Here is a 25,496-nt window from a genome sequence, read left to right as displayed (position 1 = left end):
TGATTCATGCTTCAGGCTAGACGTGATGGCTGCCGCTTCGCATTCTAGAACCACGGTCTTTTCATCACAAGAAATTACTTCCTTGCTAGAAGAATCCAGAGATCGATGGAGTTTCGATACAATACCTTGTCCCTCGGATCAATTCCAAATACTTTGCGAAATTGTCGCCTTGTCTAAAAATCAGCCTGATCCCGATAATCCTTCAATCCAGGCGTTGAGTCAAGCCAAAGAGATCAAACAACGGTTATTACAACAGCCAGCTCATTCTGATAAGGGTCAAAACTGGTTTCACATGACGGAAGCATATCGCTTCGCTATTATTCTCTATTTGCAACGGTTGTTCTCTTTTAATATTGATGAGTTTGAGCTGGATTGGCTTGTTAGCAGTGTTCTTTATCATGCGAGAGCTACACCACCTGCCTCCGGATGGTCAGATCAGTTACTATGGCCCTTATTTCATGCTGGTCTTGAGTTGAAAGATGCAAGACGCCAAGAATGGATTCGGGAACGAGCAAGGTGTATGCAGAGCTCTGGTGGATTTCGTAATGTGCAAAGCGCGCTTGTTTTACTAGAGGGTGCTTGGAAAGGACACAGACCAGCGAATTATATTGATCTGATGCTAGGACGTGGAACCGGGACTGTACTTTTAGTCTGATTCGATTATGAACATGATACCTTTCAATTTTGATGGAATTGTCTAGACTACAACTTCGCAAGCTGTTTACGAGACCTATGGGTCTCAATTATGTCCCTTGCACATCGAAGACCAATCAAGTAAGCGTTGATCTGGGTATGGTTGCTGTTATGGTGAGCACAATATCCGCAATGAAGCCGTCTTCAGTGACTTACCAAGTGAGAATCGGACAGACACTCAGGTCTGCCACGCGCAGGTTCTTCATTCCCATGACTTGGAAATGAACGTCGACAACAGCTTCAGGATCACTAGATTTACCCATGCGACAAGTAGACATGCTGTGGTATCCTTGGTCCAAGTTCTTGCGAATGAAATCCAGCATCACCTCATCACTGATGGCGTCAAGATCGGCAGTTGCAAGATCAATTTTAGGACCGTGGACCATTCGTTCAATGACACCTTGATAGGCCTTTGTGCTAGCAATCTTCAGCGCCATACGGACGGTTTCAATCGCAATTCGCCGATCAAATGGATGAGCCATGAAATTCGGGTGGACAATCAGCTGATCCCGTGGATTTTTGGAACGAATCATGACTGTACCAAGCGAGAGGTTATTCTGTAGCAGAAGCTCATGCGTCATATAGCTCTGTTCCGGTGAATTGTCCTGGTAGACCGAAGGCCCTGATCCGAGCCAAATTTCAGCTGAAGGCCTTGTGGGCTCCATCATAAATTTCTTTTCCTCGTCACTGAGGTTGGAGAATTCTTCCGATTCCAATAGGCGTTGGATTCTAGGGAATGCCAAAGTACCACTGGATCCATACATGGCGAGAGGCCCAGTGTGGCTCTTTGCATATTGGGCCTCTGCTTCTGCAAGAAGACCCGGGTTGAGAAATAGCTGGTTGTGTGCCGGGATGGAGTTATTCACTTTGTATTCACAAGTGATGATTGAATGATCACGCATGTTTTGGCCACATCCTAAGAGAGTCAAAAATCTAGGAGCGGAATGATTGAGAGTCTTCGAGCTGTTCACAAACCTGGTAGGTCAACTTGCACTGGAATTTCCAGCCGCTCCAAAGTATCTCTGGATGCAATACCAGACAACATGAGAATTCTAGGAGAGCCAAAGGTGCCAGCACAGAGAACAGCCTCCTCACGGCAGTAGACGTGGACTGCCCTTCGTTAGTAATGGGCCCTGCCAATGAATCTAAAAGCTCACATTGCGTTCCAGTTGGTCTGTGATACAAATCTACCCCAGTAACAACTCCGTCTTTGGAATGAACTTTGTCGCACTCCGTCTCCAACAGAATGGTTAAGTTCTTTAGTGATGCGCGAGCCGACTCGCCCAGGAAAGTATTGGCGGCGTAATCTCTCTGTCCATCACGAACATTGAATTGGGCCAATCCAACGCCCACCGGGTTTCCAGAGTTAATATCTGGACACAATGGAATCTTGTTCTCGGAGCACGCGTTGATGAACGTCTCGATTCCAGGAACCATTTCATCACCGAAAGCAATCTTCAAAGGTCTGCAGTTGCGATATTAGGACATTGTTGATAAAAAGAAAGAGCATTCCAAACTTGCCCAGAGGTTCCATGATCTGCAGGTTTTGGAGCAGCAAATCTATTCAGATCTGCAGGCACTTTCGAGTCGAATTCCTCAAGCTGTCGCAATATGTTAATTTGGATCACTCAATATTTCACAAGGAATACAGACCTCTCTCATCAATGGTAGAATATTCTTCCACTTCCACCCGTCGTCGCCCACAACTTTTGCCCATTCGTCATAATCAGCCGCTGGGCCCCGTGCAAGCGCCATGTAGTTGACGGCCCTAGAATCAAGTCTGAGCTCGGCTGCAGTCTTCTATCGACTAAGGATAACTCACGAGCTGCCTCCAAGCTGCTTGCCTCTCAAAAACTTCAGCTTTCTCGCATTTAATTGTGCCTGTGGGAATGTCTCCAGCTCCCATAAACCCTCTTTATCCTCTTGTAGTTGCTTCACATATTTTCCGGGCACGAGAACATCTGGCGCAAGGCCAGAATCTCTTCCAGCTTCCACAAGAAGAACGGAGACATTAGGAATTGAAGCAAGTTCTGCTGCAATGACACAACCTGAAGTACCTCCGCCACACACAATATAGTCAAATGTTTGGCCCAAAAACCTCTTAGCATCAAAGTTCACTTTAGGCTCCATTTTTGAATTTGAGTCGCTCGATGATACAAAAAAAATTAATGTGAACTTGAATCAAAAGCGAAGCTTCTAAATTTATTGGTCCTCCTATTCCATGCTGCATTTCTCATATCTTCGTGGAATTGTTCGGGGTATCTCATCGAGTTGCCATAATAGGAAGTTCGATAAGCTATGGGAAACGGGCATTCTTTGGTATATGCCCGCGTCTTGGCATACCAATTTACTTGAGCTTTGACTGTACATGAACTTGATTCTCTTTGGAAAAAAAAATTATCAAAAGTGCGCGCAGTGTACGTTTTTTTTATTTGTCGCATACGATGTTGAAAATTTTCAGTGTGTGGTACAACCCTCTAGACTGGAGCACTGTCCGCGATGTAACAGTCTAGATCGCCTTTGGAGAAAGTAGTGTAATGACTTTATAGAATATTCATCCTTCATATTTTATTCAGTATTCAGACATTAATAGGGGTTTGAAGCAACAAGCCGATGGGCGCCCTAAGGCCCATATTCATGGCCCGGGCTTAAGCCAAAGTGAAAGAGTGGTTGCTCACTCGATGCTGCGTTCTATCACCCCAGTCTCGAGAATTCTCATCATACCACTCATTCTGTCACCCATAGACTACATTTGGCTTATTTTCAAGCTCAGGGTGCATCAACAACTGGCCGGCATTATTTGTGGCTAAAGCACGCCCCGCAGCCCTGTTCTCCAGAAGCTATGGTCATATGTGTTTAATTTATCTCTGAAGACGATTGTATGTGCTTATATTCATTACTAGTGCAATGAATTTTCACCGATGGTGCTTCCATACAATTGAATGATCCCCGGATTGGTAACGAGCGTGATGGGTATGTGTAAAGATGATGTTCCATTCTCCTCAGTAGAGGTCATGATAGTCAACTAGTTAGTTAAGCTAAACTACTAACGTAAGCAAGCTGTGATGGTAACACAAATCTTAAGCTTCGATTCTATCCTGAAGAATACACGCAGATGCTCAGATGAATTTTTGATGAGAGATAAAATAAATAATTGGCTTAGCTAAAATATCCAGCGGAAGCGATGATATTTATCAGCCGATTTTTTTGCCAGTAAGCAAGTATAACGAGATCGTGCTCATATAGTTTTGAAAGTAGCTAGTAATACTTTGCACGTACTGTGCCATAGGAAATGTTGTTGAACTCTAAGTCAAAGAGTAGCGACGCGGATGTAGGTGTCATTACCATGTCGAAGTGGATTCTGTAATACTCCTCCCCTCTGCTATTTCTGTGTTTATCAAAAAGCTCCTTGGGAATCCTGTTCAGGTCTGCTTCTAACTCGCACAATTGAGAGACATCTCCGGGACTTCTGTCAGCTGTTTAGTTTCAACGAATTCAGCAAGAGGCTTACCCGATGTTACCTCACTTGGGGCACTTTTGGCAATGCTGAATCTCAAAGGTTCGTGGAATACTAGAGATTCATGTAACCCAACAGTTCGATACCAAGAAAACCTAATAGGTTTTTCCTCGGCAAGGGATTCCCCCTTTAGATCATTCGTTAGACAAATAGATGAAACGTTACCAAATCATGGGGAAGTGGTGACTTACCTTATTAATATACCATCGCATGATAGAAGATGCCATCCACTGTTCTTCGTATTGACACCATATCCTGTTCTTTCTGGAGTGCACGAAGGGGTCGAAGCGTTCTGAACACGCTATACCATAATGGCATCGAGATTTTCGAGTTTGAACAGAGTTTCCCTGGAGACCACGAATGACAGCGCCACTATCCAAGTTAATTTGTCTCTTTACCTAAGGGCCTGGTTCTGCATCGGTGACTATTCTTACCGTACAACAGCCGACCACCTTCAGGAAGAGTAACTATATTAATGATGTCCTCAAAGCTCTGATTATATATCATATCATGATTTACTTACGCATTTTGAGGTTGCAGTACTTTGATTCCCTCAAAATGGTCTTCAAGGCTCCTGTAAAGGTACTCAGACGAACCGAGCCCACCGACGAGAATGATAGCCTAAAGAAAGTTAGCCCTTTAAAAATCTATCTTGCTTCGTGCTGGTTGACCTTAGCAGACGACCCGGTCTTTTCCAGATTTTTCTTCTGTTCGGATATCAAAGACCTGACATGGTCGATGACATTATCGAAAATTTCTTGAATTTCATTGCTGTGATACAATCAATTGGCGTTCCAGAAATTCAGGTCAAATGGAAAATACTTCTCAATGTAAAGCATCCCATCTTGCGTGCCTGGGATTTTCGGGCCAGGTATAGTAAGGTAATAACCCGCGTCAAATCCGTCACAGTTATTGGGACCTGAGTATTCATGTTTAATTTCATTCTGCCATTGATGCATGATGATCTGTTTTGCTGCTCCAGGTAAGCTTTGGTATTTCTTTTTACCAATTTGCTTTGTGAGAAATTCTTGAAATAACTGGTCCAGCATCACGGAACCACAGAGTGCTCCTGAAATGAAGTCAGTATCCTGTGTCCCCTAGCAGAAATGGAAGATATCTCGCCTTTCCCCTCGGTTACTTCTTCAAATCTGGTAGGCTCCGTGTGTGTAATTCGATAGGTGATTAGGTCCTATGTAAACGGAAGAAGATATTCAATGAGAACTCTTTTGAGACGTGTTTATAGAATCACACTTACCACTGTTCCTCCCCCTGCATCGCAGATAATTAAACAATCTCCTTTCTTGTAAAATTAGCATTGCACGATCACGCTTCTTGGGCGCTTACAGCGATTGAATTAGGTTGAATTGCACGGATTGTGTACACTGCTGCTGCTTCTGGCTCGGAAAGTAGTGTCAGATTGGACCTTGGAATACCAGCAAGACACGCCGCCTGCATTGTCGCATCCTTAGCTCTGTCTGACCACACCGCCGGTACGGTCAGTATATACTGGAGGTCCATTGTGTCCAGTGCATTCCCAAACCCTCGCCTATCCAAGAGACATCTAGCATGGGATACAAGCTTCTTTAAGTATTCGCCAGCTACCTGGATTGGTGTTTTGTTGAGACTTTCAATAACCGCCTTACTCTGAGCAGCCGGGCCATAGATCGGATCTCCTTGACTTTCCAGAAGAAGCTTAACTCTTTTCACTGCTTCTTCGTTCATATCATCCACCTGATATCCCCATTTAAGCCTGCCGCCGCAGTATGAAAGAACGGTTGGAACCTTTTGCGAGGTTTCTATTTTGGTCTTGAGACTTGAACCATTTTTAATATTCACAGGTGACTTACTGTTACCTGCTCCAGGCCAACCCTGGACCACCTCAATATCATCAGCACAATCATCCCACGCCCAACCGATACTAAATTGGTAAGCTGGATATATTTTTTGATCTGAAATAGAGTATGTACCCGCTAAAAGTTGTACCAAAGTCTATGCCGATACAAAATATGGGGCGTGTGCCGATATTATCTGAACTTCGGCCCACCATTCTGTCACTATGGAACCGTTTCTTTTGAAAAATAATAAAAGATAAAGAAAAGAAACACTGAAAACAATTTTATGGATTATTGATGTTGTCTATTATTCTATTTCACCGCGCGCTTGTTACAAGTGTGCGCATCAGTAATGACGAGTATTCGGGAAGAGCGACTCACAAAAATGTCATGGTTGCAATGGAGGCGTACCACTTCGACGCCAACGACAATAAGTGAGTAGAATTTCAAAATCTTATAGGAATTTGTATTAAAACACTTCATCATCATGAATTATCTAATACTGCGCTTTCGTCGACTTTTGATAGGAAACGATCCGAGCCAAGGCTATGTGGGGTCTCAACAGGTTATACCGTGCACAACTAGTTTCGGTGAGCGATAATGTATATTAGTTCTCTGCGTCATGTTTTCTTACGAACATAGAGCCCGATCATCAGCAAAATTTGCAGAATCAGCATGTAAGAATCCAGAAACGATGTGATAAATTGGAGCGGCCTTGCACAGATCAATGAATTGTCCACGAGAACAGAGAAAATGAAGAAATTATAGCTCATACCAGACAGATATACAAGCAAGACCTTGCCCGGTCTCTCAAGGAAGCCGAAAGTTCATTACAAGTTCATATTCGTTCCGAGGAACATTTACAACGAAAACTTGACGAAGCTGATGAAGAATTGAAGAAGTGGCGAAAAGCTCAGCTTCTTGTGGAGGAAAAATTTCGCCGACAAAGTGAATTACTCGAAGAGGCCCAAACAGAGGTGAAAAGAGCTATCAAGGAGAACTCTCAGCTTGCCATCAGGCTTGATAAGTTCCAAAAGAGGATAGACTATATAGACGACGATGAGGCTCGACAGGCTATGCACCATCTTTATCACAATCTAGACGAATGGGTAAAACATCATTTCTATCACTTGTTGCCTCATAATGCGTGTAGGGGCTTCAATGAAAGAGAAAAAGTTCCATTCAGTCTTTGCAGGATATATGGGGATATTTCATGGCTCATTTTCGTCAGTTTTCAAGACCGATTCATGACCTACATTGACGACGCTCCTTTAAATTATGCGCTTTGGGAGATTGACACTAAAATATGCAAAACATGTAAGCTGATCGCCTCTATTAATGGAACGTTCGCCGTTGAGCTGATAAACCAAGGCCCGATTCATGTCAGTCAACATTGGCAATCGGCATTAAGTACTGCGACACGATTGTTCGGGAATGAAAACATTGAGTTACGCCTTAATGAATTTGTCCGAATTTGGGAAGGCAAATGCTCCCAATGTTGCTTTACGGATCCCTCAAAGCGAATCGAGCAGCTGGAAACATTATTGAGAAGATTTGTGGAATTCAAAAGAAACTTAGAACATCAAACCGATCGCTATTATTTTCGATGGATCCCACCTGCTGCGCCATTTTGTGATGAATACATGATCAAGTTCTTTGGAGAATATTCTTCCGATGAAGTTGTCATATGGGGCCTGACGCCCGCTCTTTACAAGATTATAGCTGGCTGTGACCATGTCTTGGTTGAGAAGGCAAAGGTTATAGTGGGGGACCGCGAGTCTTTAATCCTTGAAAGTAGCTGAGACTCTAGCTAAATCACCTAATAAGATTTCTGAAGGAGCTTGCTTCTATGATTTTAGTCCTTGGCATTAGTTATTTAACTAAATAATTAACTTTTATTAATGATGGAAACTGAAAACTCAAGAAATCTTATATTAATAAGCGTGAGGTTACATTGTAGGAAAGAAAGAACTAGACAATCTCAGTAGACCACGACGATAGGAGTAAAAATAGTATATATAAAAACTTCTTGAAGATCCATGGAATTTCATAGTAACATGCCTCTCAAACCAGAAAGTAAAATCAAATAATATGGATGTCCCACTGAAAGATGCTTGTCAAATGTGAATTGAGGAAATAATTACATGAACTAAAGAGTCGGGATATATCCCGAATGGTTTTTCTTTAGTATCAAGGTTATTTTTTCATGAGCTGGAAATCGCACAGAAACAAAAATAGGCATCAGTTGTGGAAGTCGTATTTGCAAATCCAAATTTCTCCTCCTGCTTGTCCAACGATCCAGTATTCTTTCATAACGAAAGTGATAATATACCCATGGTAGCGCGGGAAATTACCCTGTACCAGATTATGCAGCATCTGTCTTTGAAGAAGTAGAAGCTTTTAATCGGGATGGAATAATTAGAATCACGCTTGTTATGCCAAGGCGCGTCTAGTATGGCATACCAACGACCCTCTTATCTGAGGACGTGGAAGTGGAAACACCCAGTATTTTTAGAATGAATATGCGATACAAGTTCCCTTCGCATCCATTCTCGCTTAGTAGATGTCTGAGTCCGTGGTGGTATTGAAGCAAGGCTGTTTGCATACGTCGCGATGGCAAAAGCTGTGGCTTTTGAATTGATCAAGAATGCATCGTGATTCAAATTGGCAAAATCGTCTCCAGCAGCATGATAATTTATATCATACGATATATTGGCCTGACCACCAAACAATTTTGCCTCGTCATCAGTCTTGATACCTTCAGCCCCGGTAAAGAGGCCACCAGCAGGTATTCCGCGCGAGATGAACCCATCGTAGTCGGAACGGCCATCGAACGCGGTTGGAATGTAAGGTAGATTAATGGAAGTAAAGTATTCCTGAAACAAAGCCTCAATCTGGGCAGAGCCATCTGGGCCGGTCTGGTTGAAAGCGTCTCCATCGCCATCATATATCATAAGCGCGTAGTTGGGCGAGGCAATCATATCGAAGTTCAGGTAAAGCCTGATTTTCGCTAGGGCTTTGGAGTCCAGTTGCGCAGTATAGAATTCGCTACCCAGCAGGCCGAACTCTTCTGCCGTCCAGAAGCAAAATCTCACAGCATTCTTGACAGAAAATTTTGTCAACGCTCGAGCTACCACAAGATTACTGATTATCCCGGAGCCATCATCGTTGATTCCCGGGCCAGCCTCAACCGAGTCGGTGTGACCCCCCAGAACGACAACGTTGTTGTGATCCCCGCCCTTCGTCTCAGCAATCACGTTGAACGTAGTACGGTTCTCGATTTGGCTGTCTATCTCAAGAGCCACAACCACAGTATTCTTCTCCGCTGCATCGAGTAATATTTCACCATCGGCTTTGGAGATTCCTGCAATGGCAGAAAAGGATCCGTTGTCACTAGACACTGCGCCGAGTGTTCCACTTAAGCTCCCTGCAACATTGTTGAACACAAGGACAGCGGCGGCATTGGCAGACGCGGCGAGCAGTGACTTGTCTGCAAAAGTGCATTCTCCCCGTTTGACCAGGGCAATTCTACCAGCCACATCATTGGGATAGTCGGCCACACTGCATCCAGAATTCAAGATAACAGCAATTTCGGCAGTAACATCGACGCTTGGACTATAGGTCATGGCAGCCACCTCAATGGAATCGTCATTGAATATCAAAGAGGACTCTGATTTTGTCCATGTGTGTACCTGTGGCTGCTTCCAGACATGATAATAGCCACTTTTCTTCAACTCGCGATAGATAAAATCAACAGTGTCGTTATGCGCTGCGCTGCCAAACACACGGTTGCGCTCCGGGTAGGAATAAGCAAAATTTTCAAGTTGCCGGGATCCCTCTAATAGATCCTCCAGTTTTATCATAGAAGGGAAGTCAACCTAGCTTGTCAGTCTATCTGATAACATTTGGGCATACAGCGTGAGCACATACCGTTGAAACTGGAGGATTGAGATGCCCAGCTAAGGCTATAGAAATATGGCAGACCAGATTAAACCACTTCATTATCATGTAATCCAACAGTAGACAATGAAGAGCTGTCAGCTAAATGAAGGCTCATTTTATACTTAATTTTCATCCCCTCAATTTGAGCCCAGACCCCGCGACATTGTGCGATTGTACGTGATGGAATGCACCGACATGAGGAAGGGAGACAGGCCAAGAGATGGCCTATCCTTGGCAGACAGCAAAGGAAGTTCATAGGACCGGCTGATGGTAAATGCTACAGCGATAGGCGGAAGCCCGACGGCACTTGGCACTGCGAAGGCTGAGGTTGCAGTGCCAAGTGTTCTATAGGGACGGAACTGCTTGGCTCTATCTAGAATTAAAGTGTCAAGCCTTTGAACGCGGAAGTAGGATTATGTGATGGCAACGCAGAGCTTAGAGTATCTGAGATCTGATACTGATACAATGTTTTGGAAACTTATTCAACAGAATTGCTGATTTCAGATGAGCTGAGAGTACCTGTGACCAGAGCTGGCACAAGAACATCCACTTGGGAACCATTGCCATTTTGAATGGTAAATAACAGGACTGTCTCCCGTTTCCATGAATCAATGGTAGGTAGTTTTTTTCTGGATTGACTGGACGCTGTAGAATTTGATCTAAGTTGGCATTCAAAGATCAAACCCCTTGCCTAACGAAGCTCTGTATACTTTTATTGTATCCGTATTCATTGAGAGTGCCAATTTCCTGCTTGATGTGTGTTTTCATCTTAGCGACAGAACTTACAGGGGAGATAAAGGGATGTGTTCTTTGTTTCTGCCATCACTTTCTTTGTTCATTGGAGTAGCCCTTTGCTCTAACAATGTAATCTTCAGATTCGGAAGCGCCTCAGTAGCAAGCTCAAAGGTATATAAGGCGCCCGTCCCCTCAAAGAAAACACACCTTTCAAGATTTATTCATGAGATCAATCATCATTGTCTTGAATTTATTTGCTCCAGACCATGCCTCGCCAATTCAAAGCTTTCCTTCGGCGCCTCCGCCTCCGCCGATGCCGCCTTCGTGCTGAGTCTGATCAGCATGAGGATGAGAGTGATAGCGAACAGGCAGAGTTTCAAGCTTCCCCGCCTCCCTCGGCTGCCGCCGAGTCTCCACAGCTACCTCCGGCCCCGGGCCGGGCTCCCCCGCCGCCTCCTCCACCTGTACTCGTTGCCAATGCCCCTCCCCCGATCCCGGAACCCCCAGTCACGCAACCCTTGATATCAACTACTGATTTGTCGCGGTCAGTCTATGTAAGCCCCCTTCCGCCAATCCAGGAGCTTCCGGAACTTCCTATTGCACCTGTTCCAGCGCCTGTTCCCCGTACGGTTGTCCAAGTTGGTCTCAGTAGTCTCCCACCCGAGCTTCTTCACATGATAGCCCCTTTCCTAGATAATCGGTCTTTATACCGTTTGGCCGTAGTCTGTAGAGGATTTTACCACTTTTTGACTCGATCTGTTCGAGCTCGCACTCTGAATGTTGGTCTGACACCACCGGATGATCTCAGAGAGTTGTATGGGTACGTAAATGGCCGACGTCCTGCTTCGGTTATGCAATCCTGGACTAGGGCATGGCATAACAATAGCCCAAATGCAGGCCGAATGGGAGAATTCTTACTGGAGGCTGCAAACCAAGGAGATGATGATGTTGTGTGGGAACTCTTACAACATAGAGTAGACCCCAACTCGAGCAATGGCCTTGGGCTAAGGCCCCTAATAGTAGCTATCTTACATAACCTGGTCGCAATGGTGGATGTACTATTAGCCTTTGGGGCAAATCCGAATCTTCCGAATACCTTTAGAAACGAAACCCCGATGTATGAGGCTGCTAGGCTTCGACGTCACGCCATTGTTTCGCTCTTGATTCGTGCGGGCGGTGATGTCAATGCGCAAGGAGGCACCCCAATGGCTTATCTCCTACAGCACGGCACTCAGGAAAACATCCAGCTCGCAATCCAGTTTGGTGCAGATCTAATGAAGGCAAACGAAGCTCTGCTCAACGCAATGGGGTTACCCGTGTTGCATTGCATTGTTGACCGTGACGACCCCGCACTTCTGAAAATGATTCTGCCCCATCTCCCTGATCGCCTGATTCATGCCGTGGATCAGATGTCAAATGCAACAGCTCTTCACTGGGCTATTAAAAGGCGAAAAATGAGAGTTTGGGAGATTATTGCGCAGACGCCGATTGGTATCAACCAGATGGACGACTATGGTGAAACTGCTCTCACTGCCGCGAGAGACGGAAGTCACCAAGATGTAGTTAAATGGCTCCTGAATAATGGTGCAACTTGAATTCTCCACCTTCTGGAGACTGCGCCCTTATTCATTTCATGAGTCCTTTTACCTGACTGATTGTTCTTTTGTTAACAGACTGGTAAGTCATTTTTTTGCTCTCAAATATTGAAGTAGCTTTAGATCATTCAATATTATTTTTACCTTCATTTTATACTTGACTTCAACGATTACCACTTATCACAGTTTTTGTACGATATATGTTTAATGGCTTCCATCAGCAGATACTCTTTTCGTAATTGTAGTCGTAATTGAGGTGACAATCAAACTGACGCTAGGGAAGTCATCGGTTCCCTGAGCACAGTCTTCTTTGATCTTTAACCACTTTAGTCACCGCGAGTATTATTAAAGTAGATCAGTTGGGTAACCTCGAAGAATATAACCCAGCTATTTATTATATATGAGATAAAATCTGGTCCCAAGAAAAGGACAATCTAGTAACGGATTCGGGTAACTATATCCCTCACGTATGCTTCGAACCGGTGGAGGAACTTTGCAGAATAGCTTAATTGGGATTTTGACGGTTGTTTGAAACGTTTTAAATCTTTAACCGTATAAGGCATCGTTGATTTAGCTAGTGATAGTTTATTTGCCTAACTTATTCCAGAGTTCTCGGTTGTAAAAGAAGTTTCTGACCGTGGAAATTCCGACATATGATAACCATAAGCGATAGATATTAAGCTTATTGCAAGGCCGATTTGGTTAAAAGTATATATATCGTTTAGTGTTGATTACCGCTTTACCAGATCTACACGCCTCGCATAGGCTTGTTGGACCTTTATTTTAGGCATGGATTGTGCTGGAGAGTGTAAGAGATGCGGGACAACGCGTTTTCGATACAGTGTCTCGCTCGGTAGTGAAGGTACCCACCCACATTGGTTATTTACTAGTGAACCAGGGCGCTCTATAGCAAGCCTGGAAAGCAGGCTGGATGAGATGGATCAACGAACAGACCAAAAAACCGCCACACCCCAGGATTGAGGACAGCTTCCCAAAAGGGAAACAGAAGATGTTTCAACGAAAGATGTGTAATTCATTCTCTCCGATAGTCGGAGATGCGAAGCTATATTCTGTAAAGACCAAGTACTAGGAAAGATATCCTCCAATAAAAGATCAACTATCGTCGGCCATTTCCCCACTACACTAGTTACATAATTTGCCGCGTGGTTTTTACTCAATCCTCAGGCGGGCGAGCTGGTCTCATGTCCGCTTCTAATCACAACTAACCTAGTCCCAATCTAGACAACTCGTCCGCGTTTTTGCATTACGTAGTTTCGGATTCATACCCGACAGTCAGACGCCTCAGAAAGAGGTATCGGAGAAGTTGTAACAATGAAGGGAACGCAATAAGCTTTCCAAGCTCTTGGCTCAGAAGCCAATCGTGGCTCTGTGTCATACTTCTGTCCTTGCTTCAAGTGATTCGAGCCTATGAGCCGTGAACATTGAGACTCTCAATCATGCTGATTTTAATCCATAATGCTATACAGTGGGTCGTGCTTGACCCAATCATGAAGCTGAACCGGATATATGTTTAGGCCCCTGGCCAAGTCATTCCATCTCCTTGACATTCGTTCGGCCTATGCTACTCTGGTTAGCTTAGTGCTGCTTTTTCTACCCTCGAAGGCACAAAAGGAAGAGATACTGGCACAAATATTTTTGACAAATCATGAGAGCCTCGAATTTTTATTAATAATATTGTGTTTTCTTTCAATACTCCGCGGAAGCTAGTGGGTCTATACTACGCTGTGAGCCTGTTCAAATGAGATCTTATCTGATACTCTCTGAAGCGAGAGGCCCTTGGGGAACCAATATCTCCGCGGAAATCCCCACTAGCCGTGCGTTTTCTCCGCTTTCTAATACCTGGGTGGGGTTATTCAGGATACACCGATAGTATGCCATGTTCAATTATCGTTGGTCTTCTTGCTGATTGGCAAAATGCCGACTCGCAGCCGATCACATCGCGTTTTTGACGAGCCGAGCTTGGCAAGAATATAAATGTGACTGTTTGGATACCGTCACGGGGGCAGATGAGAAAAGAAACTTATTCTGACCTTGATAATTCCAATAAAATCCCCCCTCTGCTTCTCAGATACGGGTGGCATATAATTCTGTCAAATGTCCGACTCTATTACCCCACATAGAAGGGGCGAGGCACAAAGTGTCCTTGCGTCTACTCTTGTGGACGATGTGGAGAAAGCAGGGCCATCGAAAGCCGTTTTTCAATCCGAGAAGCAGCATAAAAGTCTCTTTGGTCTCAATGTTGCAACCCCAGGCAACCATGCAGGTACTGATGCTACCTTTGCCGCGAAGGTGCAAGTGCTGAATCAGGCGTTGTTGGACATTGGCATGGGAAAGTATCAATGGCTGATCTTCTTGATGACGGGCGTGGGGTGGTTTCTTGACAGTGTGAGCTAGTCCACTGGACTAATATTCCTACTTGCTTCAACAGAGCACTAATGTGAATGTGATGCAGTTTTGGATCATGTCATTCACAATTATTGCCCCATCCGCTGGCAACGAGGCCCAATTCTTCTTCACTGGCAATAACACCAACTATCTCTTCCTGAGCTTGTTTGTGGGCCTCACCGTCGGAGGCTTAGTCTGGCCTTCGATGTCGGATATCCTCGGTCGGAAGCAGATGTTTACAAGCACAGTCATAGTGATGGGTATGGGTGGATTGGTTGGGGCGGGCATGCCCTCATTCACGGGACTCTGCGTAGTGGGAGCTGTTGTTGGTTTCGCTGTTGCGGGAAATCAAGCTGTTGATGCGATTACTCTCCTTGAGTCCATCCCAGCATCACACCAATTTTTGGTCGCATTGCAGGGGGTTTTCTGGGGCTTGGGCCAGTTGGTTGCCTCTGCTATTGGATGGTAAGCGGATTGTATTTTCCATGGGTTGTGTATCCCTTGCTAAATCTGGGGTTTTAACAGGGCCTTAATTGCGTTATATACATGTGGCACTGGTCCTGATGAGATCAGTACCGCACAAGCAATGAGTCGACGTGCTCTGGCTCATTCAAATAGCACATCATCATCCAGCAGCAGCGACTCTTCCTGTCACTACGTCAGCAACAAGGGATGGCGTTACGTATGGTGGACCTTCGGGTGCATCACTCTGTTCCTGTATCTTTGTCGTTTCGGACTGTCATTTTACCAGACCCCAAAGTTTCTCCTTGCACGTCGTCGCGATGCAGAAGCGGCACAGCTTGTTAAGGACATTGCTCTCTACAATCAGCGACAGACTTGGTTAACCGAAGCGTCCTTCGCGCGAATTGATTCCACGCTTGAGGCATCAGAAGATGAATTGCGCACCAAGTCTCGACTTGAGTCCCTCATCGCCTCTTTGGGGAACATTGGCATGGCCAGTCTTGTCCTTCTTTGGATTGCAATGGGTCTCAACTTTGTTCTTTATCAGACCTATATCAGCAATTATCTGGCTGTGCGTGGCGTGAGCAAGGTCAATGCGACCACTGTGACGAGAGGCTACCTATACAGTCGCTATCTATACACCTCTTTGTGCGCAATTCCAGGTCCATTCGTGGCTTCATTTCTGGTCGAGGCGAAAGGTGTTGGCCGTAAGCGTACCGGCGCTGGAATTGCTATTTTGACAGGGCTATTCATGCTGGTCTCCGCAATTTCTAGGTCAAGGGACGCTGCACTAGCCTTTGAGTGCATATTGAGCTTCTTGCACCTTGCTGGTCTCGCGACACTTACACTCTATACCGTAGAGGTTGTTCCAACTCCCACGCGAGGGTTCAGCCTCGGCGTCATGGGGTGCATTTGGGGTCTATTTGGGCTGATTGCGCATATTATCACTACTTTTGAGAGCACAGAAACTTCTGGTGGTGCCCCTATTTGGTTCTCTGGGGCTCTTTGGATCGTGTTGGCGGTTGCTTGGCTAGGCTTGCCGGTGGAGACACAGGCAAGAGCTGCTGCGTAGGCAAAAGCCTTCCCATTTCAGGCGATTCGCCTTTGATCATCCGTGTTATACTCAAGTGAAACTGCTTAGAAAACTGGCTTGAACTTTCAGTGGACATAATTTGCACAAGAAAAAGGCATGCAGGGGTCTGAGGACTAGGGATCCAAGGAACGCGCATTTTGCATATATTTACTTTTTTTGTAGGTGTATGTAATTTTTTTGCATTTAATCCCACGTTTTGGCTCAGATATGGACATATCTGTAATGCGAAGGATTGTAGCGTAATTTATTAGTTAAATATGATTTTCCAAGTGGCGTCAAGAGTAGACGTTTTTGCTGCCTATATTACCGGTACCCAACGTCGTAGTGCAGTTTAAGCGTACCCACTCAATGTTATGTGTGACTACTATATTGTTATTGGATCCTAGATTCAGGCTACTTTACTAGTAAAATACTGAGCAAAAGATCATTTTCAACTTTCCGCGGTATCGCCATCTGTGTTAGATATCCCCCACCTGCCCGGAAGATGGAAAAAAAAGTTAAATTACCCTGAAGATCGATTTCCTATTGTACACCCTTTGACGGGCGTTGAATGATATTCTAACCCCGGCGATACTTCAGATTACTCGTCATAATCCTCGTCCTCCTCAATAAAGATCTCACTAAGAGGAATCTGGTCCGTATAGTTATCGGCCGCCTCTTCCACTGCTTCCACCACTTCACCTAGCACATCGTCCACCACATCGTCTAACAATTTATCTGCCACCGGTGCCACAAACGAACCAAGAGGGCCCATAGATCCCACAGCGCCTGCCTTGGCACCTGCTTTGGTGCCTTCCTTGATCACATCCTTGAATGATTTGCCGAGGGGGCCACTTCCTTGCCCCTGAGGCTTCGGCGGGAATTTTGGCGCGGGTGTAGGCAGGCTGTCAATCTCCTTTATACACGCGGACGTCGGCGTGACGGTATACGTGTGCGTGAGCTCCTCCGTCTCGACAACATCCTTATAGAAATGCGCCGTGGTGGTCGTGTCCACCCAGACGGTCACAGTAGGCCGCTGCTTGATTGTTGTCGGGACATATTTTTCACAGAGGCCTACGGAGGGTCAATGCGTGTGGGGAACATTGTAAAGAGCCGATAGCGCGTACCTTGGTAGCCCCCAATGACGGTCTTGACAACTGCAAGATATTTTTTTGACACAATAGTGTGCGTCTAGGGCCTGATCAGAAACAATAGCGGGGGTAGAGAGGAATGAAACCTACCACAGCCTCGACATGGGTTTTACTGTGCGTGACGATCGACGGCTCGAGCTCGTAGACTGGCTTCTCGCGCAGTTCAGGGGGTTGTGCGCACTGGATCTCAGCAGGACAGACCTGGCCTTCATGAGCAGGCAGAATATTCGCTTCAAGGATCAGAAAAGGGCTAGATCAGGCTGTATCAACGCTCAACTTACCCCAAGAGAAAGGACAGATCGTCACCAAGACTATTAAGAACAGCAGCCGCGCCATGTTATGTAGATGTGGTCGTAGCTAGAATCAAGAGGCAGAACTTCGAGACTGGAAGCCCTACTATTTATGCTCTTTGTACTCCTTCTCGTCGCCACGCGGCAATCAGCTTAATCCCCCATTTTTTGTGATACGCCAGCAATAAAAAAAGGAAACAAAAGGCTCGTTAATTTTTTCCATGTTGATAAGCCTTTGTCTGTTCCAATGGTAATTGAGGGCATTCGGCCCGGCCTGCCACTCTTAAAGCCAACAAATCCCATTAATTGCTATGGATTGCGATCTAGAGGATGTTTGTCGAAGCTTGAGCTTCAATATCACGCGCCACAAACGCCACCAGCGCGTGTTCGTCATGCATGAGCGCCGGCCGCCCCGAGTCGTTCTGGGGCTTCAAAGGTAAAATGGGCCGACGGGGGCAGGAGCACATACACACCAACCCGCACGCACACCTTTAAGGTCGCAAGATGACCAAACAGACGAGCAAAGAAGGCAGCTCCGTTTATGTTTCTTAAGTCCTCTGAAGATGCGCATTCCGTGGCAGAATGTCCTTCAATGGGCCCTCTTGTGGTTGCCAGTAGTGGCAAAGCCCGAGTACAACTTCCCGCCCGCAAAGAATGAGCTAGGCAGCGAGTCGCAGCACTGGACAACGACCGAGATCGATCCTGATTCCTGGCGACTTATATTCAGTATGTTGGTCAATAAACTCCCACCTAGATGGATGCAGGCTTATGTCTAGCTTACCGGGGTACACTGGATGTCGACCTGAATGGTGAAGCGACAGACAGCAACCGATTGGAGCAACGACAGAGTGAGCTTCTATTTGGGATACTTGGAGGCAAAGGTCAATATCTAGATAACTACTTGCGCCTGGACACCAAGGCCATTGATGTGAGCTCCTCCAAACTATGCACCTTTTGGCCTTAATTGATCTAGACTGATTCGGGGTATATAGCCGTCGATGCGGGCCCTAGCCAATGCGATGCGAGACATCTCCACGAGCGAAGTCTTTCTCAGACAAAAGATCTACGCTTGGATGGAGAACAAGGTCAACAGCTTCAATGCAAACGATTACCGCTCCTATATATCTACTGCATACTACTCTCTGGGCATGCCCGGTGTCGAATACGACTACACTTCGCTAAAGCGTCAGGGTCTCGCAGATGAGATTTTCAATCCACGTCAAGACCCAATGCAAATCGAACACTTTCTCGAGGTTCACTTTGCGGGGCCCATACTTGTCGCGGCGATAAACGCAGGGATTGTGCAAGGCGATGAGACGCTTCTCACTACACTGTCATTGCTGCGCCTCATCTTCAACCATCAGGCCAACCTGGCGTGGGCGCCCCCGAACTCAACAGATTAAAACTGACTTTCTTCAACGGTAAGAAAACAAAGTTCCTGGGAAATTAAGATAAAGTCTGATCATAGCAGGCAATAAAATCAAACTGGACAGACAGGGCGAAGCCTTACTCATGTACCTTGACGCGATGTCTCGCCAGTTCGGCCCCTTCATCAAACGTGTCATCAACCACGCAGAATTTACCCAATCGCACACACTGCTGATCACCGCACTCAAAGTTATCCAGCAGTCGCCATTCTGCGAGAACAACTGGAAAGATGTGGTCTATCACAATTCAATTACGGGAGAGATCCTGCTGTACGCGGAAAAAGACCAGCTCGGTTTTCCGTGGTCGTCTTTCGACGTTAAAAATAAGGTGGCCAGTTGGAGGAAATATGGCCTGGTGCATAATGAGGTATATTTTAACTTCGTGTTGAATGGAGACTTGAACAACAAAGATTTTTGCAACGATATGAGCGTTTTGAAGGTCAAGGACAGCACATGGTACATCCCAAAATTCTATGAGTCCCTCGGAGACATCTTTAGCGTCTGTCTCTGTATACTTGAGAAGCGAAGCAATAGCCTTCTCACCTGGGGCATAAACTTGAAGAAAATGAGAGCTACAAATTATATCAACGAGCTTGTGGTCAAAGAACTCCAGGAGATGCTAGAAAAAAATGTCTTTGAAGAGCTTGGTAAATTTGAACAAAGCGATTATCAAGACATACCTTTGCGTCAACTGTTCTTGGTCGATCGAATGTTGGACAGTGACCTGATAATTGAAAATATACAATATTTCAAAAATCTGAGAGCACAGTTGATTGGGATCATGAGTGATTCTTTATTGAAAAATCTCAAGGACAGCGCAAAGTATCTGAGACAATGGGCTACGGATGGAAGGATGACTTCTAAGCGCTCCACGGAATTGCTTTGGTATATAAAGTCCATGATCAAAGATTCCATGATCAAGGATTCCATGAATCTAATTCTACGACAAGAGGCATGCAATGTTATCGCTCATTGGTTGCACGAGGAAATTTTGGACCGGAATGACTTGGAATTGGACACGGACGAACAGCTTCCTCAGCTGTGTCCGAACCTGTACTAATAATTTGGAATATTTTCCCTATTATAAGTCTTTCGAAAATCTAAATTCACAGCATTCCAAGAGATGCGAAAAGAGAAGAGGCAGGAGTTTTATTGAAATAGGTCTGGCGAGCCGAATCAATACTGGTTTATTTCATAACCATTCGCGACGAAGGAGACTTCGCTAGGGCATGGCTTTCTCCAGAAGTAACATAGTAGATATTTTCTATTCTTGACTAGCTTACTGTTAGTTGAATAGACGCAATAACAACTGCTCCAAAACCAATCAACCCGCTAATCGACTATTTTGTTGTTTGTTGTAACACCAGCCCAACAAACAGCGACGGCAAGGTGTCACAGCAAACTATCGCGGCTTAGGCCATCAGGATAGCTACTCTGCATCTATCTTCTTGGCGCCGCAGATCTGAGCACTAAGTCTAATTACCAGGGAGTTGGCCCGTATTATTCTTATAACTTCTGGTGTGTAAGGGCGGCAGTTTATTCACTGTAGGTTCTAGACGATGAGGACCTTAGTGGACCTTTATGGTGGCGATGATGAAATTTTACCACTAAGGCATCTGGTACTAAGGATTATCATCGGGGGCTCTTTTTTTCTTAGAATGCCAATAATATTATGTTAATTCCCATATGAAAAGTCCATACAATCAATGAGTAAACTCGAGAGTCCCTATGGATCATATCGAGATAATTTAAATTCTAACGCCCTGCATGAAGCCTCAATAAAATAAAGTCGGTTTCAACACCCATGTCAATTAAATTACCTGGTCAAACAAGCTCTCCCAAGTGATACCGCGCCCGCGGCCTGCTTCAATCATCAATGATGGCCTCCACTGTAGCTTTCACATCAAAATAGCCCGTTTTCGGCATCGCAACGCCGAGTTCGCGGTACATTTTGAGATCAGCAGTGGTGGTTTCATAAGGGGCCATATCGAAGCGGCGCACAATGTGTGCTAAGGTCATATAGATTTCTGCATAGGCGAGACTGTATAAGATTTTTTAGGACAAAATCGATTGCTATATTCGTCTTTCAGTCCGAAGTGACGCAGGAAGAACATACTTTATCCCAAGGCATTGTCGGCTTCCCTTGGTAAATGCCACGATAAACCGGTTCAAATATTCGCCTTTCTCACCGGCTTGGACCCATCGCTCAGGGTTGAACCTCTCCGGTTCGGGGAAGATTTTCGGATCCATATGAACGAAGTAGTTTGATTGGCTGATTGGTGTCTGTATATGGTTAAGATCTCTCTTGATGAGATATGATATCAAGGAGCGGCCAGATAGTCAACTTACTCCAGCAGGAATCTCCCACTCATTGTAACGGAGATCCTCGATAGGCGAGATTCGAGCAAGTCGTGCCGTCATGCCATGGCTGAGGCGGAGGCCTTCGTTAACAGCGCCAGTCTGGTACCGTAAGCATCGCGAAATATGATACAAATTATGATTGCGCATCAGATTTGCTTACCAAATAAGGCAGTTTCTCTAGGTCTGTCCATGAAGCCGTGGATTTCGGGGTCTTGAGAACCGTCCTCAACTCGTCACGTAACTTCCTTGCGATCTCCTTGTCATTCATCACGTGGAACATAGACATCGCGATAGCTCGCGCCGTCGTTTCTGTACCTGCCCCTAGCAGGAGAGCAGACTCGTCTTCTAAGCGGTCCAGCGATCGCTCCTGTGCTGGGACTTTGGGGCTGGTTAAGGAGTTGAAGATATTATCATTGAGACAAAGGTCTGAATCCTCCACCTTCTTCGTTCGCAGGCTCTTACGAGCTTGTTGGCGCAACTGAACCTTCATATTGAAGAGATCCATCATTTTAGGCTGTAGCACGCGAACAGCCCATGCTGGAGCCTTTCGGAATATAGCGACTAGAAACGGGAAGAAGCGGTTGATGTGGAACATGCTCATAAGGCCCGCCACCGCGTTCACAAGATTGTTGCTCCTGGCACTGTTAGCATCCTCTAGATAGCCGTAGCTCCAGCCGTAGCAGTAGTGTGTGATTACATCCGCGGTCAGCGCGGCGAAGTCCAATTGCAAGTGCAAAACAGCCGCTTGTTTGTAAGCATTCTCAAAACGGCGAGTCAGAAAGTCAACTTTTTGTTGGATATACGGTGTCAATTGAGCGATGGAACGTTTGGAGAAGTAGCTGTTTAGGAAAGTCCGGCGCAGGCGGTGGTGGTCATGATTCACGGTTGCGACGAGAGAATTTGGAGCTCCAAACGCCACCACATACCGAGGGTCTTTGGCCCGTTTGTGCGAGCCACCGGCGTGGATGTCTTCGTAGTAGTGAGGATCTTTGATATGTAGTTCTCTGGGATTTATGCGGACAATGGGGCCTGGAGACTGGGACGTCAGTATTCTGAAGATTTGGGGCGCAGAAAGACAGATGGTTATCTAGATGCACTGACCATATTTTTCATGCATGCGTTCGATCTCCCAGATATACATGCCTCCTTTAATCACATCATAGTAGAACTCGTAGAGGAAAGTAGCCGCGGCGAGTTTAGGACCGGGGAACGCCGCAAGTGGGTGAGCGTTAAGACGGTAGATGACGATGCGTAAGGCCAAGAAGACCAGAAAAGAGGCCACGGGGGTTGCTAAAATGATAGCATATTCCATAGTGAAGGGTTTATATGGCGTGGAATTCGACAAGATATTTGAAAAGCTCGGGGCTTTGGGAAGACAGTACAATAAAGAGAAGAGACAAAAATGTGATGGGCTTGGGAGAGATGTAAATGAACCAGTACATCACTGAACTCGACCCAGGGGGAGGGGTCCGTCTTTTCCAGTCTGAACATGTTGCATGGCAATAAGTTGTGGCATCAAAGAGATGCAGGCACTTGCCTATAGATCAGGCCGATTATGTGGGCACACATAGCCCCACTGCACATGCACGATGAGGGGCTTTGTTAAGCGCTGCCTTATCCAGTAGTCCAATAGTCGATTGATTACTCGTCCTTTGAGCGAGATCTGGATTTGGTGGAGACAAATCCCTGCCCGCTCAGCCTACCAGAAGGATCATCACCAGCGCTGAACCTGTGACCAGAGATGCATCGGTGGTTACTTATTACCTCTTAACGGCAGGAGACTAACAAAAGTGACCGATCCATGCATAATGTTGCATTAAATAAATGAAAGAATAAATGACAAAGACACCATAGCGGCAGAGACCAGGTGATCGAGGCTCAGGCCCAAATAAAATCATGACTAGGTCGAATGGTTATGCTCGTCGATGTAGAAGGGTTCGAGGGTGCCGACTTCTACGTACTCGATACTCCATCGTGGATGCGCTCCTACATAAACTCAACTGCCAGTGATGAACATGGTGCTGACATAATCATCTGTTCGAGTTGGTCAGGGCACGGTTGATGGGGAAAACAAATAGCCGATGCTGGCAGACCCGCATAAGTCCAATGCCCGCACCTCAAGGGTTTCTCGAGATTCAAGGAAGATTTAATGGACATCGAGAGATCTAATCAGATCATAGAGAGCCTACAGACTATCACGACGCGGATTGGTGATTGAAAATGGGTATTTTGGGTGAAGAAAAAAAAAAGATAATCCCGCCCGGCCCCCATACAAAAGCAGATAGCCAAAAGCCAACCATATAGCCGAATCATGAGGCAATTGCATCTGTCCGGGCCGGAGCGAGGATAAAAGTGGACGGGGGCACGACATCAATCAAATGGATCACCAGTGCATTCCTTTAAGAATCAAATGACCACAATTTACACCTATGAAAACATCCGTGATAAGGTCGGGGGAAAAATAATAATAAAAAAATGAAAACAGAGGAAACGCGGCTGGCAAGACATTGGACAGAAAAGGAAAAGAAAATCTTCAACTCCGTTTTTATATCCACCACATTTACGCGGCCAGCATCTTCTTGGTCTCCGCGATGGCGCGACCGGGGTTAAGACCCTTAGGGCAGGTTCGTGTGCAGTTCAGGATGGTGTGGCAACGGTAGACGCTCATGCTGTTGTCGAGAGCAGCCTTGCGCTCGGCAGTCTTCTCATCACGCGAGTCGGCAAGCCAGCGGTAGGACTGGAGCAGGATGGCGGGGCCCAGGTACTCCTCACTGTTCCACCAGTATGAGGGGCAGGAGGTCGAGCAGCAGGCGCACAGAATACATTCATAAAGACCGTCCAGCTTTCTGCGGTCAGCGGGACTTTGGCGGTTCTCAAGGCCCTATGTCAAAGAACAGAATGAGTTAGTCGATTGCAGGCCAAGGGAAACCGGGCATAGCGGTGGGGGTCAATTTGCGAGGAAACTCACGTCGGCGGTAGGGGTATCGCGCTGCAGGTAGGGCTTGATGGACTTGTATTGCTTGTAGAAGAGGGTCAGATCGGGGACGAGATCCTTGACGACGTAGGTGTGCGGCAGAGGGTAGATGCGAGATTCCGAGGCGGTATCGGTGGGGATACGGCCTAAATATGGGAGGTTAGTCGCTGCGGCATAATTGCGATCTCCCAGTGCCTGTCGAGACGAGATTCCGGGGGGTAGACCGAGGTACACATACACAAGCAGGCCAGGGTGTTGACACCATCGATGTTCATGGCGCAGGAACCGCAAATGCCTTCACGGCAGGACCGGCGGAAGGTCAGGGTCGGGTCCATTTCGTTCTTGATACGGATCAGGGCGTCCAGCATCATGGGGCCGGTCTTGTTCAGGTCCAGCTGGTAGCTCTGCATGGTGGGCTTCTCGCTAGGTGTGTCCGGGTTCCAGCGGTAGACCTTGAAGGTCTTCATCTTGGGGTTCTCGGACGCCGCGGGGTCCACGGACGCAGACTCGACGGTCGCATAGGAGCGAGCGAAGGTCGCGGGCCGGAACAGCGGGCGCGAGGCCTGGAACAGGCGCGAGGTGGTGCGGAGGGAGGCCATGGCGGACGGGGAGGGTGAAAATGAATTCACCGAGGAATTGTCGAGAAAAAATGGCGGAGACTGGCCGGGACGACAACGACAGCGGGGGGAGGGGAGAGGTTTCAAGATTGAAGCAGAGCCGAGATCAGGCCTGGGATCGCAAGGAAGAACCAACTGATGGCGACAAAATGAAGTCAAAGGAGTCCGGCATCCAGTTAGTAACCTCGGGTTTGAGCGTCGGCAACTCGCTGACTCAGCGTTGAGGGACCAATCATGCGACGCCTAATTGCAAGCGTCGGGCGGACACGGCGTCGGCTGCTTCGCCTGTGCTGCCCTTCCTGCGTCGTCTGGCTGTGAGTATTGCCGCGACGCATCCCGGGCCAGGGAGCAGTGTAGGACTCGGGGGCAATTGGTCTGGGTCAAACATAATAGGGTCCTAGTGTCTGGGTCTATGTCTGTAT

The 25,496-nt window shown here is 46.4% G+C and overlaps 12 protein-coding genes across 12 annotated transcripts; 5 read left to right on the top strand and 7 right to left on the bottom strand.

Moving 5' to 3' along the window:
* Nucleotides 1-702: 702 nt before the first annotated feature.
* N7462_004341 (GMC family oxidoreductase) lies at nucleotides 703-2,823 on the bottom strand (the record flags this gene model as incomplete). Its single annotated transcript, XM_057076067.1, has 7 exons — nucleotides 703-799; nucleotides 850-1,609; nucleotides 1,669-1,803; nucleotides 1,851-2,148; nucleotides 2,211-2,294; nucleotides 2,347-2,461; nucleotides 2,516-2,823. The coding sequence occupies 7 exons, from the start codon at nucleotides 2,821-2,823 to the stop codon at nucleotides 703-705; spliced, it is 1,797 nt and encodes a 598-aa protein (XP_056935572.1).
* A 1,128-nt stretch (nucleotides 2,824-3,951) lies between these two features.
* Nucleotides 3,952-5,526, bottom strand: N7462_004340 (Hsp70 family protein; the record flags this gene model as incomplete). The annotated part of the gene is made up of 7 exons (XM_057076066.1): nucleotides 3,952-4,131; nucleotides 4,215-4,337; nucleotides 4,402-4,602; nucleotides 4,754-4,831; nucleotides 4,882-4,981; nucleotides 5,033-5,279; nucleotides 5,466-5,526. The coding sequence occupies 7 exons, from the start codon at nucleotides 5,524-5,526 to the stop codon at nucleotides 3,952-3,954; spliced, it is 990 nt and encodes a 329-aa protein (XP_056935571.1).
* Nucleotides 5,527-5,533: 7 nt separating this feature from the next.
* On the bottom strand, nucleotides 5,534-6,257 carry N7462_004339 (Hsp70 family protein; the record flags this gene model as incomplete). The annotated part of the gene is made up of 2 exons (XM_057076065.1): nucleotides 5,534-6,128; nucleotides 6,178-6,257. 2 exons carry the CDS (start codon nucleotides 6,255-6,257, stop codon nucleotides 5,534-5,536), a joined length of 675 nt encoding a protein of 224 aa, XP_056935570.1.
* A 2,259-nt stretch (nucleotides 6,258-8,516) lies between these two features.
* On the bottom strand, nucleotides 8,517-10,044 carry N7462_004338 (M28 family metallopeptidase; the record flags this gene model as incomplete). Its single annotated transcript, XM_057076064.1, has 2 exons — nucleotides 8,517-9,920; nucleotides 9,973-10,044. 2 exons carry the CDS (start codon nucleotides 10,042-10,044, stop codon nucleotides 8,517-8,519), a joined length of 1,476 nt encoding a protein of 491 aa, XP_056935569.1.
* Nucleotides 10,045-10,985: 941 nt separating this feature from the next.
* On the top strand, nucleotides 10,986-12,314 carry N7462_004337 (ankyrin repeat domain-containing protein; the record flags this gene model as incomplete). The annotated part of the gene is made up of 1 exon (XM_057076063.1): nucleotides 10,986-12,314. The coding sequence occupies one exon, from the start codon at nucleotides 10,986-10,988 to the stop codon at nucleotides 12,312-12,314; it is 1,329 nt and encodes a 442-aa protein (XP_056935568.1).
* Nucleotides 12,315-14,429: 2,115 nt separating this feature from the next.
* N7462_004336 (uncharacterized protein) lies at nucleotides 14,430-16,254 on the top strand (the record flags this gene model as incomplete). The annotated part of the gene is made up of 3 exons (XM_057076062.1): nucleotides 14,430-14,720; nucleotides 14,788-15,185; nucleotides 15,246-16,254. 3 exons carry the CDS (start codon nucleotides 14,430-14,432, stop codon nucleotides 16,252-16,254), a joined length of 1,698 nt encoding a protein of 565 aa, XP_056935567.1.
* Nucleotides 16,255-16,855: 601 nt separating this feature from the next.
* On the bottom strand, nucleotides 16,856-17,741 carry N7462_004335 (uncharacterized protein; the record flags this gene model as incomplete). The annotated part of the gene is made up of 3 exons (XM_057076061.1): nucleotides 16,856-17,293; nucleotides 17,496-17,611; nucleotides 17,687-17,741. 3 exons carry the CDS (start codon nucleotides 17,739-17,741, stop codon nucleotides 16,856-16,858), a joined length of 609 nt encoding a protein of 202 aa, XP_056935566.1.
* A 952-nt stretch (nucleotides 17,742-18,693) lies between these two features.
* Nucleotides 18,694-19,098, top strand: N7462_004334 (uncharacterized protein; the record flags this gene model as incomplete). The annotated part of the gene is made up of 1 exon (XM_057076060.1): nucleotides 18,694-19,098. The coding sequence occupies one exon, from the start codon at nucleotides 18,694-18,696 to the stop codon at nucleotides 19,096-19,098; it is 405 nt and encodes a 134-aa protein (XP_056935565.1).
* Nucleotides 19,099-19,207: 109 nt separating this feature from the next.
* N7462_004333 (uncharacterized protein) lies at nucleotides 19,208-20,182 on the top strand (the record flags this gene model as incomplete). The annotated part of the gene is made up of 1 exon (XM_057076059.1): nucleotides 19,208-20,182. One exon carries the CDS (start codon nucleotides 19,208-19,210, stop codon nucleotides 20,180-20,182), a length of 975 nt encoding a protein of 324 aa, XP_056935564.1.
* Nucleotides 20,183-20,988: 806 nt separating this feature from the next.
* N7462_004332 (cytochrome P450) lies at nucleotides 20,989-22,795 on the bottom strand (the record flags this gene model as incomplete). Its single annotated transcript, XM_057076058.1, has 5 exons — nucleotides 20,989-21,163; nucleotides 21,239-21,405; nucleotides 21,472-21,582; nucleotides 21,644-22,512; nucleotides 22,585-22,795. 5 exons carry the CDS (start codon nucleotides 22,793-22,795, stop codon nucleotides 20,989-20,991), a joined length of 1,533 nt encoding a protein of 510 aa, XP_056935563.1.
* Nucleotides 22,796-24,043: 1,248 nt separating this feature from the next.
* On the bottom strand, nucleotides 24,044-25,056 carry sdh2 (succinate dehydrogenase iron-sulfur protein subunit SDH2; the record flags this gene model as incomplete). The annotated part of the gene is made up of 3 exons (XM_057076057.1): nucleotides 24,044-24,364; nucleotides 24,452-24,603; nucleotides 24,696-25,056. The coding sequence occupies 3 exons, from the start codon at nucleotides 25,054-25,056 to the stop codon at nucleotides 24,044-24,046; spliced, it is 834 nt and encodes a 277-aa protein (XP_056935562.1).
* Nucleotides 25,057-25,106: 50 nt separating this feature from the next.
* Nucleotides 25,107-25,298, top strand: N7462_004330 (uncharacterized protein; the record flags this gene model as incomplete). Its single annotated transcript, XM_057076056.1, has 1 exon — nucleotides 25,107-25,298. The coding sequence occupies one exon, from the start codon at nucleotides 25,107-25,109 to the stop codon at nucleotides 25,296-25,298; it is 192 nt and encodes a 63-aa protein (XP_056935561.1).
* Between the last annotated feature and the right edge of the window lie 198 nt (nucleotides 25,299-25,496).

The sequence above is a fragment of the Penicillium macrosclerotiorum genome (assembly GCF_028827735.1).
Source record: "Penicillium macrosclerotiorum strain IBT 26536 chromosome Unknown utg000003l_segment0_segment0, whole genome shotgun sequence".
Lineage (NCBI taxonomy): Eukaryota > Fungi > Ascomycota > Eurotiomycetes > Eurotiales > Aspergillaceae > Penicillium > Penicillium macrosclerotiorum.
The sequence above is the reverse complement of the archived record's forward strand: the minus strand, read 5'-3'. Positions and strand labels throughout refer to the sequence as shown.